Source organism: Triturus cristatus, chromosome 4_2, assembly GCF_964204655.1.
Source record: "Triturus cristatus chromosome 4_2, aTriCri1.1, whole genome shotgun sequence".
Lineage (NCBI taxonomy): Eukaryota > Metazoa > Chordata > Amphibia > Caudata > Salamandridae > Triturus > Triturus cristatus.
The window spans coordinates 728,677,625-728,700,181 of NC_140586.1; the positions used below are offsets into that span (position 1 = coordinate 728,677,625).

A 22,557-nucleotide genomic window follows, 5' to 3' on the forward strand; every position below is an offset into this window, starting at 1 on the left:
CAGCCTACCTGAACAGCAGACTCAGCTTCTACACCCCCACCCGCCAGCTCCGCTCCGCCAACCTCGCCCTCGCAGATGTCCCCCGCATCCAACGTACGACCGCCGGCGGCAGATCCTTCTCTTACCTCGCCGCCAAAACCTGGAACACCCTCCCAACCCACCTACGACAGACCCAAGACCTACTCGCCTTCAGAAGACTCCTCAAGACCTAGCTCTTCGAGCAGTAGCGGCACCCACCACCCCTCCCCCCCCCACCCCTCAGCGCCTTGGGACCCTCACGGGTAAGTAACGCGCTTTACAAGTACCCTGATTGATTGATTGATTGCTTCGCTGCAATAGGGCAGTGGCAGTGACACAGTGACCATCAAGTCCAATATTTCTCCACTGGACCATCTGTGTGGAGTACTGTCTGGAAAAGCAGTGCTGTGGAGGCTTAAGGGAACAGCGCATAGCTCAGCTTGACCCCCCTCCCCCCACTCTTTCAAAAATGTCGGCGACTGACACTTTATTTATAGTTGAGGTATGAACTTTTACATGAAAAAAGCACCTTTTAGATTCATTCACTTTAGCAACTTAGATTATATCTCTAGTCGGAGCAGCCTTTCTGCTGTGAGAATTGTATTAATGACTCAGGAGGCACGTCAGTTGTCTTATTTCCTCTAATGTAAACCTTTTATTTTTATAGATGGGGCAACATTATTGTCTATTAAACCATACTCCAGAGGTTATTGTAAAGTGTGCATCCTTAACTATTTCAAGGTGCTCACAAATTTGGTGATCATGGAAAAAGAGGCACAGTGGAGGCGAGTAATTGCCGGCTACTCAAGCTTGGAAGCTGGTAATGAAATCAGTGATTTTTATTAGACATTGTGCAATTCAGATCCTGGATGGATATCACATTATTTCCCCCTTTGCCCTGATTCACATTTTATGGGTGACCCAAGAACCAAGTCGTTTGCCTTATGCCTCCTATAAAAGCCAAGACTCGAAAAATCATTAAAAAGTTACTAAACCTGCAGGTGTAGTGACTTACATAACCTACTCGATGTATTTATAATGCTCTTGACCCATAAACTGGTTTCAAATTATGTGATCATGGGCAAGTATTCTAATTCACTGAGCCCCCTTTTTCTTTTTTATCACATGTGAGAGCGCCTTCAAATACGCGAGTTCAGCATATCTGCTGCACAAAAAACACTTTTGTTTGATTTAATAGACTTAGCTTTTGCTCCATATATAATACAAATCTAGCCACACATAGGAGACACATGACCGCTGACTTGCAGCTTAGTTCATTAACTGCATTGCCATCAGGGCGGGGTAAGAATGTTTCTCAAATCATGTTTATAAACTATCACTTTTTATAAATACACACCTGAAGCATGAAGTGGTAGCACACTTATTTGAAATCAGCAGATTTTCCATGGAAACGGCCACAACGTTTCCCAAAGACATGTGATTTTACAGATAAAACTGTATAGTGTATAATGTCCCTCATCATAGAAAAGCTTCACATTGGGAAGAAACAGTGCAAATATCCCTCCTTCAGAGGACAGGTGCAGCTAGTGTAGCATCAGTACAAGAAGGTACAAATCTGACAACAGCAGTGCAAGCTTTAGTTCCTCACAGAATTGAGCAGCATGGCAATAGCAAAGCAAGCTTCCCTCTCCCACAGAAGGCAATGAGTACAATCTTTCATTTCCTCAGAACAGATCCAGTATTGCAGGGGAAACAGTAGGAACACCGCGGCCTCAGCCACGCATGTTCCAACATCCCAAGCGTAACCACACTTGCCTTCTGTGGTTAAGGCAGTGCCCGGACAAGCTGCTGGCTGCTGCTGGGCGGAAGCAGGAAGACCTCCCCAGGAAGAGAGCCAGAGAACTCGATGAGGTAAGTGGGGCTGGGCTGGGGGGTAGTTTTCAGGGCTGGGAGGTCAGGGTCTTTTTTTAATTAGGTGTTAGGCCTAAGGAAGTAGAAGGGGTTGCGGTAGTCTTAGGGACAGCGCAGAGGGTGGGGGGGCTGAGGTAGTGTATGTTAAGGAGCATGGTTTTAGGCCTCATGGCAGGGGGAGGGGAATAGGTAGCTGAGGTCGTTTTTAGAGCTTTGGCTGTGGGTGGGGTAGTTTTTTGGTCTGGGGGGGTCGGGCGTATTTTTTAGGTTTCACCTTCACAGCACTTGCTTGAGAAATCTATTATGTTTAATATAAACTTAAAAGGGAGTTACATCCCACCTCCTCTCTTTCCTGGGTACTCATTGGTTACTGTGCTTGCTACTTACGTTTCCTCCATTTCTATTGGCTGGAGCATATTTTCCTCTATTTACCAATGCCTGTTCTGCATGCTTCTCTCATCAGTTTCCTGCTGCCGAAATACAGTTAAAATCCGCGTTGGTGGAATAATTTTTTAATAAATAAAGATACGCCTCCTTCTGCTTTTTCATCTTGGAGCAGTTTTATATAGCTGCAACTCATCACCAGGAGAGATTAAGTAAATTTCCCAGAATCACAGGATGTTGCACGGCGAGACTCGAACCGGGTTCCCCATCTCTCACGTCAGCTGCTCTGCCCGCTGCACCCACATGCTCTCCACTCAATTAGGGTTGTCAGGGAGCTCTTTCCTTCGTCCTGGACTGTGATTGATGAAAATGCTCTATTACTTACCGGTAATCTTCATTACTCCGGGTCCCGTTGTCCTCGTCCCCTTCATAAACAGATTGGAGATTACTATCTCCCGACAGAAAAAAAGAGCAGAAGGCATGCTGGGACCCTAATACTGCCCCTCCCACCGGGAGTACATAAGCAGTACTTACCCAGCATCCCGTCTGTACAACCAAGCCCAGACAGGAAGGCCGGTCGCCCGGGAGGGAGGGAGGGGCGTATGAAGGGGACGAGGACAACGGGACCCGGAGTAATGAAGATTACCGGTAAGTAATAGAGCATTACCCCCAGGTCCCTTACGTCCTCGTCCCCTTCATAAACAGATTGGAGAATACCAAAGCAGAAAAACCGGCCTTCCAAAACCAAAAGCACCCCCAGGAAACCACACCAACGCAGCAACCCAAGGGAGCACCGAGAAGGAGGCAAGGGGAGACCGCAGGAAGCAACCGGCCAGCACCAAACCAGGACCGGAGACAACCCCTAAAACAACACAAGGCCAGTACCACAAAAAGAGGCCACCAACCAGAGAAACAGGAGACAGGGCCAAAGAAAGAAGGCCAGCCCAGGCAAGAGGTGCAGCCCCAAGCACCCAGACCAACAAAAAAAGGAGGAAGGCCCAGGCCAGAAACCGGCCCACCACACCAAACCGAAGGCCCCTGCCAGACGAAAGCATAGAGAAGAAAGCCAACGAACCCCGCAGAGGAGGCCAGGGCCGGGGATGAACCACAGCAAGAGCCGGCGAGCAGAACAGGAACCAGACCCCAACCAGACCAAAAAGGACCACGAAGGAGACAGAAACCCAAAAACCCCAGGAGGACAAAGCCCCCACAGGGAAGAAAAACCGCCAACCGAACAGGGCGGCCAAAACCCAGAACAGGCGGAGCAGAAGAAGCAATCCGGAACCGAACCGGAACCTCAAGACGGAGGGCAGAAAAAAACAGAAGCCAAGAAGGAGGTCGACCGCACAGGCACCCAACACCCAGGCCAAGCACACAGCAAGGGCCAGAGCCACGGAACAAAAAGCCCCAGGGCGCATAGCACCCAGACCGGAAAACCACCAGGTCCGACCCCACATAACACTGAAGAGGAGCCAAGAGACAGCAAAAAATGAGGGCAACAAGGGACAAAGAACCAGGAAGCCAGGACCGAAATCCAGCAACCCGCAAGGGCAGGAGGACCCACAGGCCCAACCAACCCAGGAAGAAGCCCACGTAGAGCCCAGGGCAAAGAAAAGGCAGGGAGGCCGAACGAGACCCCCAGCAACCCTACGCCGGACCAAACAGAAGGCCGGAAGAAAGAACAAGCACAGGAAACCACCAAAACGGAAACCCGAGGAGCAGAGAAGCAGAGGGCCAAGCAGTAGAAGAACCCGGACACCCATGAGTCAGGAGGGAGAGCACGACAAGAAGGCCCAGCCAGAGAACACTCAGAACCAGAAGGAAGCCCTCAGACCAGGAGCAACAGGAGGCAACCCCGGAGGAGCCAACCCAGAAGCCCCGAAAACCCGGACCCACACAGGGCCGGACAAGGGACCCTCAGTCCATGAAAAAAGAAGAGGGCGGTCATCCAGACAGGAGCAACGGGGACCGAAGCTCAACAGCACCCAACCGAACCCCAGGAACCAGGCAGAGACACGGACACCCAACTAGAGGTGAACCAAACCCAGGAAATAAGCGCCGGCATGAGCAGGCCCAGAAGGACCCACCAGAACACGACACGAAACCAAGAGAGCACCCCGCCAGGATCCACCGGGAGAGCCCAGACAAGGATACCCATCTGAAAAAGGGCGACCACCAGACGCCCAAAACCAGCAGAAACCAGAAACCCCTGCAGAACAAAAGGGGAGAAACTAGAGCCAAGTCAAGGACACAGCACCAGCGAAAGAGAGCCAGGCCCCAAACAAACCAGACATGAACGCCAGAGAACCAAAACGCGAACCGCCACTGGAAACACACTCCAGGGGGGACGCAAAAGGAAAGGGAGAGCAGGACCCAACCCAAACCGTCGGAGAAGCCGAACGCCACAGGCACCCCCAGGGAGCCACAAGCAGGAAAAAACCTGTACCGACCCAGCTGAACCACAGAGACCAGGCAAGAGTAGGAGCGCCACAGTCAATAGGAGGGGCGACTAGGACCCACCGAAAGAAGCCAAATACAAGCCCAGAAACGAGCAGGAGCACCGCAGCATCAGAGGAACACAAGGCTACACCAAGGAACCCCAGAAACCAGGAAACGGCAGTGCCAGAGCCATGAGCACCCAATAAACAAAAGCAACCAGCACGGAAGAAGCCAGAAACAGATGCAAAAAGGAGGCAGCAACAGCAAAGAAGCCCCCCAGCATACGGCAACACCGAACTCCAGGGAGGTCAAACCCCCGAAAGGAAAGGGACATCGTACCCCAGCGGACAGAGCGAGCAACCCCGAAGAGTGGCAGAAATAACCCACGGCACAGCCAAACACGGCCCACAACCAGCTGAACCGGACGGCAGCAGAGGAACAGAGCCAGCCGCACAGGCAAGGACCCCCGAGGAGGGAATCCAACCTAGGAACCCCGCCCACTCCAGGCCAGACCACAGCACGGGTCCCAACAACACCCAGCCTCAGGACAACGCAGAAAAGTCAAAAAACAGGCAGACCCCGGCGTGACCAAGAGAGCAAGAGAGGGCAAGCCCAAGCGGACAAGAGAGGACCACGACCCCAGACACACAACCCAGGGAGGCCACGTCCCACAGAGGCAAAGCGGCAGCTAGCAAGAAAGCCCACAAACACCAAGTGGAGCAACACAGAAGCCCCGGAGGGAAAGCGGCAAGGGGACAAGGTGGCACATACCCGCTGCAAACGACAGCGGACGCGCAGCGCCAGCCCAGCAGCCAGGGAGCAGGATGCCGCAGAGGCAGAGAGCCAAACCGGCGACCAGGCCCCCGCAAGAGGGACAAGGACATAAAAGACAGCCTACACGGTGAACCAAAACACCGGCATCACCGCACACCCCAGCACACCATCCCAGCCACCCGGAACATCCAGGAAGCCAAGGACGAGGAACAGCCCAACCAGGCAAGAACCCCAGCCCCGTAGACCACACACGAGGGCCGAAGCGGGGACGCAGAGCAGCAGCAGAGAGCAAGCAGCACAAGCAGGAGGCCCTAGGTACAAACCCCAGCAACACCAGGAGCCACCGCCACCCAAACAGGCCAAGGGCAACCCGCCAAAAATGGAACAGGAGCGGGAGGACCGGCACCACTATCAAAACATGGAACGCTTCATGAATCCGCGTGTCACCCTCGCGCAGGGGCCATGCTAATCCACTCTGTGGAAAGAAGCAACCAGCAGCGCGGGAAGAGCAGGAAGCGCCCAAAGACAGAGGCGACCATCGGCCAACAGCCCCCGAAAGAAAGGGCCACACAGCAGCCCCAGTGCACAACCCACGAGAGCACCACGGGAACGGAACCCTAACACACACCGGGGACAGGACAGAGAGGGGCGGACACAGGGAAAAGAGAAGGAGCACACCAACTCTATGTCGCACCATGCAAACACCCGAAGTGCAGCAGAAAACCCCAAGTCACACAGCCACAGAACGGGAACCCGACGCAAAGACACCGGAGCGCCCCACAAGAACACCAGGGACGGCACCCAAGGATACATACAAGAGCGCAAGGCGCAGGGAGACCAGGTGAACAGCGCAGAAACACAGCATGCCGAGCCCCTGTCAGGCTCCAACCCGGGACCCTAGCCACAAAAGCGGCAGCCCACGCGGTAAGGCAGCATCCACAACTGGGAGGAAACCAGCACACGCAGAGGCAGCAGCCAGAAGAAGCGTCACACTGCCGCAGACACAAACTCCGGCAGTAGAAGAATCACTCGGACTCAGGGCAAACGGGCAGGAAGGAGGAGCAAGGAGCCACGCACCCCAACACCCCCAAGCAGTCAAGCGACAGCGACATCAAAGAACCAGGACAGCGCCAGCTGAAAGGGAATCCAAGGGCGCGCCGGTCGGGATGTAGCTCAGTGGCAGAGCGCATGCTTCGCAAGCATGAGGTCCCGGGTTCAAACCCCGGCATCCCCAAAAGCCCCCGCCATCCATCACGGACCTGAAACAAAGAAAGAGCACCACAGCAGAGCGTGAACAAAAAACACCGCAATGCGGGACTCACCCAGGGCAGGGGCCGGACACCACCAGCAGCAAGGCCCCCACCCCAACAGCGGGAAGGTACGGCACATAGGAAACGCGGCACGCCTCCCAAACGCCCAGCTTCAGGAAGACGTGCACGCGACCCGGAAGTATCCGGGAGCGCACCAGCTGCAAAGGACCCGCAGGATCCAGGCAGCACACTGGCCACCACCGTCACGACCCCCAGCAAGCCCAGCAGGCCAGGGGACAGACCAGGAATGCCCCCCCCCCGCAAAGCCAGGCAGCCGGGCGGGGGGAGGAAGAAAGGAACGCCACACCAGCCCAGCAGGAGTAGCAGAACAGCACACCACGTCCATTCTGTCGACAGACAGAAAAAAAGAACAGACGGGATGCTGGGTAAGTACTGCTTATGTACTCCCGGTGGGAGGGGCAGTATTAGGGTCCCAGCATGCCTTCTGCTCTTTTTTTCTGTCGGGAGATAGTAATCTCCAATCTGTTTATGAAGGGGACGAGGACATAAGGGACCTGGGGTAATAGCTTTTTATTATTCATCATATAGGCGAACCCGATGCATTACCAATGCTTGTATTTTTAGGGAAGCACTCCAGGAGCATGCATGTCGTTTCCAGATGTCTCCATGCAGAGGCGCAACTAGAGCCAAATTTCGGGGGGTTAAGAAAAAACTTCAGGGGGGCTGAATCTTTAAGCAATAGGCAGAGTGGAGCTGCAGTGGATCTTAGAAGGGGTGAAATAACAGCAAGGCCTCGTTAACACGTAAATGGTCTTTTAAAGACCGGTGAAGTGCTCGGGTGCGGCTGTGTGTGTGCCCGGGAAGCTGTCTCAGCCCGGGCTGCCACACACGACGGGGGGAGGGGGGTGTGGTGGGGGCTGAAGCCCTGTGAGTCCAATGGGTGTTGCCCGCCTGTCTCCATGTGTGCCTATCTCCCCACACTCACGCTTGTTGTCGCTCTCTCGCCCATGTGACTCTCTGCCACCGCCTTTCTTATTCCTCCGAGCTAATAAAACAAAACACGTGTCTCACGCATTTTTTATTTGCCAATGGGCAAATAAAAAGAAAAGAAACGGCTGCTTCACGGGCTTTATTTTGTTTACCTTTAGTGACTTCATTAACGTTTATTCAAACCACAGTTTCCGATTTTACTGAATCATTTGCAGAACATTTTCCACTCTTTCTCCCGATACTGCCACTCAGTATTGAGATACATCATTAATGTCTGTGAAACTGTCTCTCTTGCTCTGAGGAAACTCGAACCGGAATCCCCAACGCTCATGTCAGCAGCTCAGGCTGCTGCGCCACGTCCTCTCCACTCCTGTGATACTTGTATGGGAGCTCTTTCTATCCTCCTGGACGGTGATTGATAAAAACACCTTATTATTCATAACATAAGCGAAACCGATGCATTACCAAAGCTTGTTTGAATTAGGGGTTAGGGTTTTAGGCCTAAAAGCAGTGAAAGGGATTGCGGTAGTTTTAGGGACAGGGCAGAGGTGGGAGGGGCTTGGGGTAGGGTATATTAAGGGTTAGGGACAGCACGGGGGTGGGAGGAGGGGGTCAGGGTAGTGTATGTTAAGGGGCAGGGTTTTAGGCCTCAGGGCAGGGGGAGGAAATGGGGTGTTTACAAGCATTACCAGTGGGAAAGCATCCATGTTATAACTTGGAGTGTCATTTTATCACAAAACCCCCATTTTTGTCATCTGATCATGAGTAAAACATTACCTCACATATGTTTTCCTTGCGGCTGCATACGGTTCAGTCAGTCACAAGGCCAATGTACGGAAAGTACGCACTCGCTTATGAAAAGGCTCCCAAGACCCCCACCTCAGGCTCGCTTCTGTAAACCGCGCAATTTATACGTAGATAGCGTAGCGCAAGCGTCTGCTAAAGGACAGGCATTAATAGCATTACTACTGAAAGGAATAGACAAGTAGACATTTCACGGAAAACACGTAACAGTCCTGTTTTAGAAGTTTTCATTCTTTAAAATACAAAACCCTTGGTTAGCATTACATAGCGGCATAATACAACAAAACATGGTTGTAATTAAATTAATGCTTCTGGGAGGAGAATCGAGGCAGGTATTAAAGGCCTTATTGATTAATTTCCAACAGTTCTTGAGGCTGTCATTGGCAAGTACCTACTGTTTTCTTCTTTGGTGACAGTAAATAATATGAATCCCATCTGTGGAAAGAGGTATTTCGATAAGCAATACTGCAAACATTCAAGAACTTTGAAAGTAAACATTTTGCCAGCTGCATTCAGTTTATCCAAAAGAGTTGCAAAGGGGCGTTGGAGATGATACAATGATTGCATTCTCCACCAGTCAGATCCCGCCCTTAAGCACCATATGCAGACGAGTGGGATGAGCATTGGATCTCCTAAAGTAGTGGTCTGAGGCAAGATGACGAGGAGAGTGGAGTCTTATTCGAGCCATGCCATGGACACTTGGGTTCCCCCAGGAAGAGGCTTGGCCAGCCTTCCATCTCTCCGTGGTCGACAGTGGTTACAATTCATCCTTCTTCTTCAGAATGAGATTTCTCACTAATTCCTTGATCTGAGGTTTGATTTCCTCCACAGAGACGGTAGGACCCCACGCGTTCACCACCTTTCCGTCAGTGTTCACCAAATACTTCCAGAAGTTCCAGTCAGGCTCCTTTTCAGAAGATTCTTTCAAAAAGAAAATACAACAGGTGAGTTAAGGCCTCTGGTGAGCAGATCTAAAACATACAGTGATATCTGTGATTTCTCATTCTCCACATGCATGCAGTGCTGTCAGCTTTTATTACCACTAGGGCCGGCCTGAAGGGTTGGGACACGGGTGGGTTAGAAGCGGAGATCATAGCTGCGTTCCATGCCAGAGATGGACTTTGGACACATCCTCCTCCCCTCTCACAGCGCTCTATCCTGGAGAAGCCAATCTTGTTGTAAGCTAGCTTGGGCGCTGTCGTGTTATCCCAAGAGGGAAGCGGGCCGCTTCCTCAGTCCATTTATCTCACTTTCTTGTGTAGGGGAGAAGGGCTGGAGAGCTGCAACAGTACACCCAGTGCATTGGCTCACTAGTACCCCACAGTCAATGAAAATGCAGTCAGTGTTTGTGCTATTCTGTTCTTAATGTTAGTACTTCTTAATTAATATCAAAAGATCCTGTCTTCCCGAGGGCCTCGCTTGTACATTTTCATCACCTCAAGATCATCTTAGACCAGCCTCGCAGGACACTTTCGCGAACTAGCTTTTTGACAGCCAGGGCCCCCATTCCCCATCATTTCGGCTTCAGAAAAACAGGTGGAGTCAGTTCAATGTTCACTATGTGGTATGCTTTGCTTCTTCGCGCATACTGTTGTCCAGAGCTCCGCTGTTACTTTCTTACAGCAAAGCATGTGAACACAGCAAGTCATCATTCCTAAATCCCATCCACTAGTGAGGTCAAGTGAAGAATTCAAATTTCTGCTTAAATATTTGTTGCAATCACCATCTGACAAACAAGTGAGATACAATGCAGTCTTTTTTTTTAATTCAGGTAGGAGGCATCGCGATGTGACGTATTTTACAACTAGTTAAGTTTTCATAGCCATGCTGCTGAGATAGCGCTCTAGGAGCAGATATCCCTTCTCTTGCCATTGAACCACAATGGCACAATACGGCAAGTTTAACTTGAAAAATAGTCTTTAAGACGGATTCAAATGATTCGAAACTGAGAAATTAAGTCTCAAGGATGCACGTTTCATCGACTAACTTCCCGGCTGAGAAAACTCTGCATTCCTGGGCTATGTCTGGTCCGCTCTCTGGTTTGCACTTTGAGCCTTGTAGCTCCTAGGGCCAGATGTACAACCATTGTGATTTGCGTATGCAAAAAAGGTCGTACATCCGGCCCTAAGTTCCCTTCATCATGTAATAGCACTTGTCTAACCTAGGCTATCTGTATGATTTGTCACACATTTTCATATGTGTTAATACCCATCCACCTTTATCTTGTTTTATTTCATGTGCCTCAATCTTCTAACTAGAATGCATAGTTGCATACTTGAATTGGGTAATGTTGTAAGATAGGCATTCTTTTTATATGTTTATTTGACATTATATTTTATGTATCTTTTCCCTGCTAATGGTATGTAAGTATGGATTAAGATTTACAAAAACAACTTTTGCCCTGGGAATATTTTTAGGACTCTCTCCCGAGTTTTGGGAGAGCACAATACATTTTTTTAATCCTCATTCATAGTCACACATTACAGATATTTACACTTCGGTATCTGAGAATTTTGGTGAAGTGTTTGAGCCAGGATTAGAACCAAGGTCTCTGGGGCGCAAGGCCGGCAACAACGTCACTAATCTAATCTCTTGCTTAGATAGTACCCTGGAGCTTTTGTTGGAAAACAGTTCCGTGGACACCAGGAACGAATGGATCGTTGTTAAAAAAAGGTTGAACTCGAAGCTCTCCACCACTGAGAACCCATAAAGTGCTCAGCGCCTGGCTGGGCTTGGTCCAGTGGATTGTGTGTATACACTGACTGGACAGCTTTAATCTAAACTTTCATCTGGCGGATACTGATCCGCCTTCTTAGGGGCGAAGAGCCCTTGACCAAATGGACCCCTGAACTGCAGTGCTTCATGCATGCGCTGCCCAAATCATATAAAGAGGAGCGGCTTTTGCACATGGAGTGATTTTTTGGAAACAATTCACTATTGACAAAGTCATTCTCCACAGTACTAACAGAGTGACATTAGTCGACAAAAAACTTTAGTTTTTATTCTGGTGTTATTTTTATGTGAAGATGTCCTTTTTATTATTTATGGAAAAGGACATAGTACTATAAGAGCCCATGCATTTTTTTTAAAAAAAGGTTTAAAAAAGACACTTACTGGGTAATGTTTCACTCTTTTGTGGCTTATAGTCACAGTAGACAACTTTAGAATCCTTTTTAGTGTTCTCCTGATGATTGGGGCGTGGTTAAAAATAACTAGTCCACTTCGTTTTAGCATCAATAATCCAATGTATTTGAAATGTATAGACAGTTCAATGCTTCTTCACGGTCATCCAAGACTATTCATGTTGCAACAATGTTTAACTTCTTTTAAAAATAACGTTTTACCGAAAACCCTTGATGGTCAAGTGAATGCAACGATTCAATCTCTAAAATCAGCAATGACTTTTACCCTTTAAAAAGAAAATGCGTAAAAAGATAAGAGACCCACCAAATGGTTCCCTTCTGACCTTCACATTAAGATATGAATTATTTGGAAAGCAGAAAGGAAATAGAGAAAAACCCCATCTGACACATCCACCTTCTGCTTCCACATAAAAAACATACAAAACTAATTTTTTGGCGCAAAAACCCAATTCCATAACTCTCAAACTCAGCAAAACACCTGATAACAAGCTATTCGAAGTAATCAAACGGCAACCATCAAACCCCCCCCCCCCACTTTTCTTTCAGAAAGAGACAAAACCAGAGTCGAATTTAACCTCTAACCTCCAAACCCCATAGTAGCCAGAAGCCTCCAAATATATAATTCCTTGGTCTATTTCAGCCCCACCCCCGATGAGATCATGACTGCCACTGTTTCTGATAACCAACCAGGACATGTAGATTCTCTTACCTGCCCCAACTGTCCAAAGAACCCTGCCATACTCTACTCCAACACTGTTTAAAGTTAACAAACTACTCATTGCTAAAGACTTGGTGCCCAGCATCGGACATGTAAGTCTACTCTTAGAATAGCCCTATTTCCGGTCCGCCCTTCTTGGCCAAGGTTACTAAAAGATGCTTAGCAAACCACTGAAAGACAACAATAAAACAAAAGAGCTTGGCATCCTCTGAATCCTTTTTTAGACTAGGACACTTACTAAATCTACCCGGTAATTAATGACATCCTCCGACTACTGAACAACAGTCACCACGCAGTAGTGTGAAAATACCCCCCGCAGACCCTGCAGTGCGGGGGGGCCGAGCTCCATGAGGCCCCCTCTGGGACTATGCACGGGCAGCAGGCCCATGACCTGCGAGCTCCAGACTTGCTCCAAAGCGTGGGCGCCTCCATGTGCTTTTGCAGGGACGCCCCTTCAAGTTAGGTTACGCCACTGCTACCAAGCTTTCTTAAACTGGTGAACCCCACAGCAGACTTTGACACTGTCAACCAAAACACCCTCAAACTCCCTTTATTATAGAATGGGCATAAAGGGCACAGTCCTGAATTGGTTAATATCATACCTATCAGACCCCGCTTAGCTAGTAAGAATTGAGAAGTCCATCTCTGACCTTATGCCAATACACTACCATGAGCCCTAAAGAACCATATCAAAAACTAATTGAAGCTAGTACGAGTACTCAAAGGTCCTTTTAGGCGAGAATGAGATCAAACTCGATCCTCTTTTAATGCCAGACAACTTCTTCCCCAGAAACCTCCTTTTAAGATGTATGGTGAATGATACTACCTTTAATCAAGAAAGCTGGATCTAAAATTAGATGACCATGTGGCGACTAGTTGACCTGATGTGCTTTATTACCATGGTAAACACACATTGGCATGCACCTATAAAGAATTTAAAAAAGTCAATATTGTTTTCGTCCTTAGGAGGCATTAATGGATTGAGGGCCAAAACGCATCGACTACATTTTTGGAGGAACCAAATAATGATTTGTGTGATTAGAAGAATCTCATGAGTTACCAAGCATAAAGGCCTATCGAAGCAATACAGAGCCATTGTTATTCACTACCTCCAGGTGTTAAGGTGGCACTAGAATTATGTGCAACACCATAAAATCATGTTTACAAGGACTATAAGATGGTGAATTGTACTTACCTAAACAAAACTCCAACAGTAGTTTTTTTTGCGAAATGTAATATAATGAATTATGTGAACTGTAGAATATAGCTAAAGGAGAAGAATAAAATCCATTAATATATTTCGTGGTTTTTACCACATAGGGGGTCATCCAAATGTTCTAAATAACTGACTGTGAAAGAAATAATCCAATAATCACAGATGCATTATTGAGGGCCAAAAGATTTATATGTGTATTTATCCCTTAGGGATCCCCCTTTTGTTAAGTAGTTGTAATATGTCCAGGTACGATAGGGGTTAACTGGGCTACCAGATAATCTCTTCCAGGATTATTCTGGCACCAAACCTTTGTCATTTATATATCAAAGCATTCAGGGACCTAGGGATCTCAAAACATCTTTTCACCAATATGAGGACGACGCCCAAGTGTCTCTGAAGGTTGACTCCTCTAGATCCATTAATACCTTAACAGTCAATTTGCAAAGTGTAAGAAATTGGGTTACTTATGGGAGGAGGGGTGAAGTCACAAGCAACCTCAAATTAACCTGTGCTTAACCCTTTGGTAGCTTGGCACAGAAGCAGTCATGCTTAAATTAGAGGCAATCTGTAAAGTATTTATGCAGCACTTCAAAAAGCAATAAAGTAGAAACACAACACAAGAAAAATCCCACACCAATTTAGAAAAATAAAGTGAAATGTAATAAATTATTTGGGACCAAAACTACAAAAATGCAATCAGTAGAACCGGAGATATGCAATTTTAAAGGTTTTGATTAAATCAAGCGCTAAAAAGCAAAAAGCTCCAGCAGCGGTTATCTGGTCGCTGTAGACCGGGTCCAAGTCACAAGTTCAGAACAACGACAATGAGTTCAGTCCACTGAAAGTTCCTTGTATCCTGGGCATCGAGATGCATAGCCCTCGCGATGGACTGTGCCGGACGGAGTCGAGGAGTAGTTGACGAGGAACTGTGATGTGAGGTCCGGATGTGTCACACAGAGGCGAAGTGAGAGGCCATTGACGAGGGCCTGCAATGCGAGGTCCTGCATTGTCATCAGAAAACTGCAAGGGCTTGCAGAGACTTGCACTGCAGTGCGTCAGATAGGAGGACACAATGCATCATGCTGGGCTGATGTCGTGGAGCTGCATCAAAAAAACGATGGGGCTTGCGAGGACTTGCAAAGAGATGAGTCAGCGTTAACCTGGGCAGTGCCGATGGGGAGCTGCATTGCGCTGCATCAAGGTGCGAAGAGATGCGAAGAGTTGTGTCCTTGTCGAATGGGCCTGTTATGTCCTTTTAGCTTTGAACAGAGGGCCAGCCAACTGATCCTTGGAGATTTCTTGGAGTTCTGGGTCCATATGGGTAGGCTGGATTCAGCAGTGCAGCTCACAGCAGCAGAAGAGTCCTAGTGCAGCAACAGCAGGCCTTGGGCAGTAAAGCAGTTCCTGATAAGCAGGGAAGACTTCACAATTGGGAAGTACTTTTTTCTGGCAGAGTCCAAAGGTCTAGAAGTTATCTGAAGAGTTGGGTCTAAGGTCCACTATTTATCCTTGGTGCCAGCTTTGAAATAGGAGAGGTTTTTAGAGGATTCCATCCCGAGATGTCTGAGGCTTCCTCCCTCCCCTGGTCCCAGCTTGTGTGAAACCCTTTGTGTGTGTGTGTTTGTGTGCTCAGGCAGAGTCTTTGTGATGTGCAAGTGTGGTAGGTGACAGCTCTTCCCCCACATCCTGACAGAGATGGCCCATCTTTCCAACACCTTTGTCTCTCTGTCTGGGAGCAATGTACAAAGACTAACTGCCAGTTACACCTAGTAATGTGGCCCAAGCTACAGGCTCTAGGCACTAAATAGCTAGGTCAAGAAAATGGCAACTTTCTAAAAGTGTTATTTTCGAAATAGTCATTTAAAATTCAACTTCACCATTAAAGAGGGTTTTAAATATTCTTTAGACACCAAACTTAACATCCCTACCTACTCTCAAATGAAAGTTATCACTAATAAATGTAATAGGATACCCCAATGTTATCCTATGGGAGAGGAAAGCCTTGCAATAGTGAAAAATGTGTTTAAGAGTTTTTCACTTCCAGGACATTTACAGTTAAAAATACATGTCAAATGTTTTAAATACACTGTACTCTGCCTTATGGGCTGTTTAGGGCCTATCCTAAGGATGACGTATATGTATTAAAAAGGAAGGTTCAGGCCTGGCAAAAGGTTTATTTTGCCAAGTCGAAATGGCAGTTTAAAACAGCACATACAGGCTGCAGTGGCAGGCCTGAAACATGTTGGAAGGGCTACTCAAGAGGGAGATACTATAAGTGTTGAAGGTCCATTAGTAGCATTTAATATACAAGTAGTACTACTTTAGTAGGGACTTACAAGTAAATTAAATGTGCCAATTGGGATTAAGCCAATTTTACCATGTTTTCGGCAATGAGAAAACACACTTTAGCACTAGTCGGCAGTAGTAAGGTGCACAGAGTCCAAAGGCCAGCACAAATGAGATCAGCAAAAAGTGGAGGAGTAAGGCAAAAGATTGGGAGAAGACTACCTTGAAACTGACAGCTCTAACACGTGTCACCCACCCCGCAGTTGAAAGTGGAAAGAACTACCCAACCTCCTAGGAGTTCCCGTCTTTAAGGCAGAAGAACCTAGATAGACCATGGTGTGACACAGGACGGTGTTTCACCATAAAGTCCCTTCCCAGTAGGGAGATGGACCAACTCAACCATTTGGGATTTTCATCCTTCCTTTGCATGAGCCATCTGAGGGCCCTGTGGTCTGTCTGAACCCAGAAGTGAGTCCCAAACAGGTATGGACTCAACTTCATCAGTTCTCAGATACAGCAAAGGCCTCCCTTTCAATAGGGCTCTACCTCGGTTCCCAGGGAATTAATCTCCTACTGATGAAGGATACCGGTTGTCCAACAGCCCCTATGCCATGCTCTGAAGTGTCTGTCTGCACAATCAGTACATTGGAGAAATCAGGAGCCTTGAGTACATGTGTTGTACACATAGCCTCCCGGAGTATGTCACAGGCTTTCTGACAGTCCTCCATCCAGATCACCTTTTTGGGCTGCTTCTTAGAAGTCAGCTCAGTTAAGGGAGTCACAATGGAGCCATACCCCTTAACAAACCTCCTGTAGTATCCTATAACCACACCAATGATGAATAGTCCTTTGATTATTGGTAGTGATCAGTATCCCATCACATATAGTATCTTAATCCTCAATTTTCCATAATGTTTAATTCCAATACATATAGGCACAACAATTAAGATTCCATGTGAGCAAGGGGGCAATAGTATGCCCCTACCAATACCAAAATCATTTTATCGCAGCACTCCCGTAGCATACCGTCATTCAATGGATACAGGTCACTACCAATAATCGAAGGACTTTTCATCATCCCAGAATAAAGATTGCACAAGCCCTGATTAAGTTCAATGTATACAGAATGAAATGCGTTGGCTGCATAATCTAGTTGCTGGACCAAATACTATTTTTTAAGAAAGTGAATGGAAATAAAAAGGGACTTTTTTCTAAAGAATATATTTGAAGACTTGTTGATTATCTTTATGGGTGCACCGCTCAATTTCCTTTTTGGCATCTTTCTCCTGTAGTATCCTGTGAGGCCCAGGAAGGCCCTCGTCTCAGTCTGGGGTTTGAGGGGGATTTTCAAGCCATGATAGTCTCAATCTTGGCCTGAAGGGGCTGCACCTTGCCCCTACCACTATGTGGCTTAGATACACCACCGTTCCCTACCCTTTTTGGCACTTGCTGGCCTTGATGGTCAGGTCTGCCTGCTGCAGGGCCTGAAGTCCCTCCTGGAGGTGGTGCAGGTACATTCTTTAACCCAAAGGGCATCATCCTAAACTGGAAGTGGCCCTTGGGGCGTCGAGAATGCTGACCTCTATTTTGATACCTCGGTCAAAGCAATCTTCCAGTACCCTGATGTGAGATCAAAAGTACTGAGAAATTTGGCAGCGCCCAGTCTGTCAATGAGCTCATCAGCTCAGGGGATGGTGTGAGTATCCGTCTTGGTGATCAAATGAGTCCCTTTTAATCCACACAGAACGTAAGTTCTGGAATGGTGCCCTGTGGGACAGGCTTGGGTACCATTCTAGAATACTTTGTGTTAGACCTTGGCGGTCTGTCTTACAGGTCTAACACATAGTATCAGGAATGCATGACACAAGCAATTCTCAAAGTTAATGCTTTCAAATCAGAGTTCCAAATCCTCATCCTAAATCGAACTATCTGTAAAAGGAAAATGTGTAATCTCCGTAAAAAGTACAGATATAATTCATAGAATAGTTACTTCAGCCCTACAACTCAACAAATGTCTGGCCAAAAGCTATACCGCATTCAGCTGCTCAGCTCCTGATCAACGTAAAACAAGTCTGGCCACATCATGCCAGCAGTCACAGTTACTTTATTCATGCATTTCATTAAAAAAAACATGCTTCACGCGCAAAGACCTGAGCTTTGTACCTCCAATTACCTTAATCAGAAGCTCACAATATGTATTGCAAACACAAGGAGATGATGGACGGAGCGCTGAAACTTTTCAGACACTCATCCCCAGTCACAGATCTGTCATCATTCTTTAGCTCACTTCGCCACCCCAGTTCAGACCCAGCCATGTGCAAATCAGTCTTGACCCTCTGCCTTATGGGAACAGTCCAGGCGGAACTGCCAAGCTCTTCTCTGGACTGGAAACAAGCATCCGAAACTGGTCCTAGGAGGCTTGTTTCCAGTCCAGGGAAGACCTGTCCTGGCAGTTCGGGCTGGAGTGTCCCATAGGGAGCAGGGTCAAGACTGATTTGCACAGGGCTTGGTCTACACTGGAATGGCATGGGGAGAAAAGAAAACGATGGATTTAGGCCCAGATCTCTGTACTGGGGTGAATGTTTGACATTGTTCAACATTCTGCCAATCAAATGTTCTTTTTGCATTTGTCACCCCGAGTGCAACAGGTATGCCAGACGTGGGTCCCGTTCTCTCCTTGCCACTGGAGTCAAGCTAGCCTGGCAGAGGAGGGGCGAAACCCCAAAACCGGTCCTAGGATGCTTGTTTCCAGTCCAGGGAGGACCTGGCCTGGCAGTTCGGGCTGGACTGTTTCCATAGGGAGAAAGGTCAAGACTGATTTGCATATGGGTGGGTCTAAACTGGAATGGCACGAGGAGCAAAAAAAGATGGATTTAGGCCCAGATCTCTGTACTAGGCGAATGTCTGACATTGTTCAACATTCTGTCGATCAATTGTTCTCTGGAATTCTCTGCCCATTTTCATTTATCTTCAATAAAGCTCTTAAAACCTTTCTTTCTCACAATTGACCAATTGCTTGAAGCTCCTAATTGCAGCCTCACTCCTTTAAGCACGCCCATGTGGACACAAACTCTTCCGTTTCCCATCCATACTTCTTCTTATCAAATTCCATTTCTCTCTTATGCCCTAGCTCCTATCAGAACATAAAATTGCACCTCCCACCCTTAAAATAACACTAATGTTGATCTTATTGGTTTATTGTCTATGCTCCTATTTTAGCTGGTGATAACTCCATTTCTAATGCTGTTATGTCCTGTCCAAGTTATGTACCTCATCTGTGATGTACTGCAGCCTTGACACCCTCAACGTTTATGCATCACTTAAAACAGGACAGTAAATATATGAATGGCTCTTTCTTGCAGCCAGTGTCATATACATCACTTACCAATTAGGTATTTGAAGGCCACGTTTGCACCAGTGCCAGTAACAGCAATTTTGCTAAACATGGGGAAGGTCACGCTGTAATGCTTTCTGGCAAAGCTCTCAATCTCCTGGTTGCTTCCAGGCTCTTGTTGGCCAAACTGGTTACATGGGAATGCCAGCACGTTGAAATGAAAGGAACCCAGCTCTCTTTGTAACTGCTGTAAGGCCTTGTAGTGTTCCTCTGTAAATCCACACTCACTGGCCACGTTAACCACCAATGATATCTAGAGATCAAAGAAAAGTAGAATTATTTTGAATTATAACACTTTTGCATAAATTAAACAAGCATTGACAAATCCAATAGGTATGACTACTTTATACGTGAAAGTGCATCTTTAGTGATTGGTGAGTGTTTTTGTGTAGATGGGTGAGGAGATTAATGTGAGAATGAGTCAACAGTTAGATGGATGAGTTAATGAGTGCATGGCTAGATGGTTGAATGAATAAATGAGTGCATGAACAGGTGGAAGAGCAGCAACATTCTCATAATGTTTTCGTCCAGTACTAGGGGGCAAAACGCATTATCAGAGTGCCAGGTTCAAGAGCAGCATCATGCCAATTGTAGTTGCCTGTGGTGTGGGCCTTTGAGCCCTCAAAACCCTGGCTGTCATCCATGTCAGGAAGAGACAACATGTCAGCTGGAGTAGCCTACTGCCTTCAACAGACTAATTTTGAGGGAAACAGTCCCAAAGCTCCTGCTGCCATTCACTGTAAGACCCACAGCACACCGACCAGCCACAAGAAAAACAATGACACTAGCTATTTTTGTGTTACAAGTGTGTGACTGGCAGAGGCACTAACTCTGGTTTCAATTATGCTGAAAGTGAACCAAACTGGTCTCTCTGGCGTTTGTATGTGATTTCATAGGAACACGGTTTAATGGAATACCATTACTGAGAAACCATTCCATCGAAACTGTTTCATGGAAATTTTCAGAATGAATGACATTAACCTTTTCATAGAAACCAATTGATAGAATGTCTTATTGGTTAAAATTGGCTTTTTAATGCTTATTTTTTAAGAATAAATGCAATGGTTGTAGGTCTTGCTTTCAGAAAAAGTTTTGTCGAAAATGTTTATTTCAGTGCTTTACTTCAGGGGACATTATTTCATATTTATATCTTTCAAATTGTCCACGCCACCCATTACTGAAACACAAAAACCCTTTTCACGCCACAGCCCCACCCATCCAATACCCCTTAAAACATCTCTGTACACCCAAACTTCACCCATCCCTGAACTTTAAAAAACCCTAACTGACCTTAAACACAAGCCATCCATGACCTGCAAGAACTCCTCATCACCCTAGACTACTCACTCATGAACCCTAAAAAACCCTTTCTACTTCTAAACTCATCCCATCCCTGGATCCTAAAAAACCTTCACCAGCCTAAACTCCACCCCATCCTGAACCCTAAAAACACTTTACCACCCCAGCTGCTACCCATAATTGAACCTTAAAATCCTTCACTGTCCCTAAACTCCACCCGTTCATAAACCTCAAAACTCCTATACACCCTTACACTCCACCGATCCATGAAACCTGAAAACACCTCACACATGTAAACATCACTCATCCATGAATCCTAAAAACCCATCACCACCCCTACTACACTCCACCCATCACTGAACCCTAAATATCCCTAACCCTCCGCCGCTGACAGTATCAACCGATCAGCCAAATTTGACACCGTCTTTAATCACATCCTGATCAACAGACTCCACCAAATCGGGATACAGGGATATATACCCTCAAATGGATCACCGGAAAAACCCGGGTGATCCGTCTCCCACCGTTAACCTTGGAGCCCAAGAAGATCATTTGCGGCATGCCCCAAGGATCGTCCCTCAGTCTGTCCCTCCAACACCTGCAAGGCTCTCCTGGCTGACACTATCAGATTGCACGGATTCAACATTATCTCCTACACTGATGACACTCAGTTCATCCTCTCACTGTCTGAAGACCCATCCACCACCAGAGCCAACTTCCACACATAGATGATGAACGTCGCTGACTAGATGAAGGACAATTGCCTCAAACTCAACCCGGACAAGATGGAAGTCCTCATCTTCAGGAACAACACCTTGCCATGGAACGATGCATGGTGGCCCGCAGAATTCGGCACGTCCCAACAGACCATGCACGCAACCTCAGCATCATCCTGGACAGCAAGCTCTTTATGAAACAAGTCAACACCGTCTCATCTGCCTGCTTCCGCACCCTTCGCATGGTCTGTATAGATCTTCAGGTAGCTCTCAGTTGACACCAGAAGGACCGTCATGGAAACCCTCATCACTAGCAAATTGGATTATGGGAACACACACTACTTTGGAATCACTGCACGACTCCTGAAGAGACTCCAGACAATACAAAACTCAGTGGCCAGATTCATCCTCGACATCCCTAGAAGGACATACATCACACCACACCTCAAGAAACTACACTTGCTCCCGATCCAGAAGAGATGCCAGTTCAAGATGGTAATGCACGCTTACAAGGCCCTGCACAATGATGGACAAGTCTACACCTACAAATGCCTCACCAACCGACCAGACACCTTCGACCTGCTTTCCTCTCCCTCGCAGACACCCCACGGATCTGCCTAACCAACAGCGGAGGAAGCTCTGTCTCGCACCTTGCAGCCAAGGCATGGAACAACCTTCCCCAGCAACTCAGTACTGCACTGTCACTCCAACAATTCAGGAGAGAACTCAAGACCTGGATGTTCGAATGAACAACCTACCTCGCAGAAGTCAATATCTCCTGCGCCTCAAGACTGTTACGGCTGATTTGGAGCACTTTACAAATGTTTGGTTGAATGAGAGAGGTGTGACGCAGAGTGGCGTAAAGTGGGGAGGTAAAGTGGAGGATCTCAGAGTGGAGTGTTGTGGCAAAGAGAGGAGTAGAGTATTGCAGAGTGGAACAGACTGTTGTAAACTATAGGGCCTTGTAGTGGAGGGTGAGCAGAGTGGAGAAGATGTTGTTAAAATGGAGGTGCATAGAGTGAAGTGGAGTTGTACAGAGTGGAACACTGTAGAATGGAATGTTATAGAATGGATTGGCTTGGAGTGGCATAGAGTGTAGTAGAGAGGCATAGAGTCGAGTGGCATAGATGGCATGGTGTGGAGTGTCGTAGAGTGGAGTGCCGCAGAGTGGAGGGTCAAAGAGTGTTGTGGCGTAGAGTGCGGTAGAGTGGCATGGAGTGGAATTTTGCAGAG

At 47.4% G+C, this 22,557-nt stretch overlaps 1 protein-coding gene and 1 pseudogene across 1 annotated transcript in view; both read right to left on the minus strand.

The window, feature by feature from the left end:
* Positions 1-5,899: 5,899 nt before the first annotated feature.
* On the minus strand, positions 5,900-5,970 carry LOC146834970 (U6 spliceosomal RNA; annotated as a pseudogene).
* A 2,770-nt stretch (positions 5,971-8,740) lies between these two features.
* The window catches only part of GPX7 (glutathione peroxidase 7), an 81,014-nt gene continuing 67,197 nt past the window's right edge, over positions 8,741-22,557 (minus strand). The window contains exons 2-3 of the mRNA XM_085602612.1: positions 19,301-19,562; positions 8,741-9,473 (exon numbers count right to left, since the gene is read on the minus strand). Coding sequence (XP_085458738.1) covers positions 9,310-9,473; positions 19,301-19,562 — 426 coding nt within the window. The 3' untranslated portion in view covers positions 8,741-9,309. The remainder of the gene's footprint in view (positions 9,474-19,300; positions 19,563-22,557) is intronic.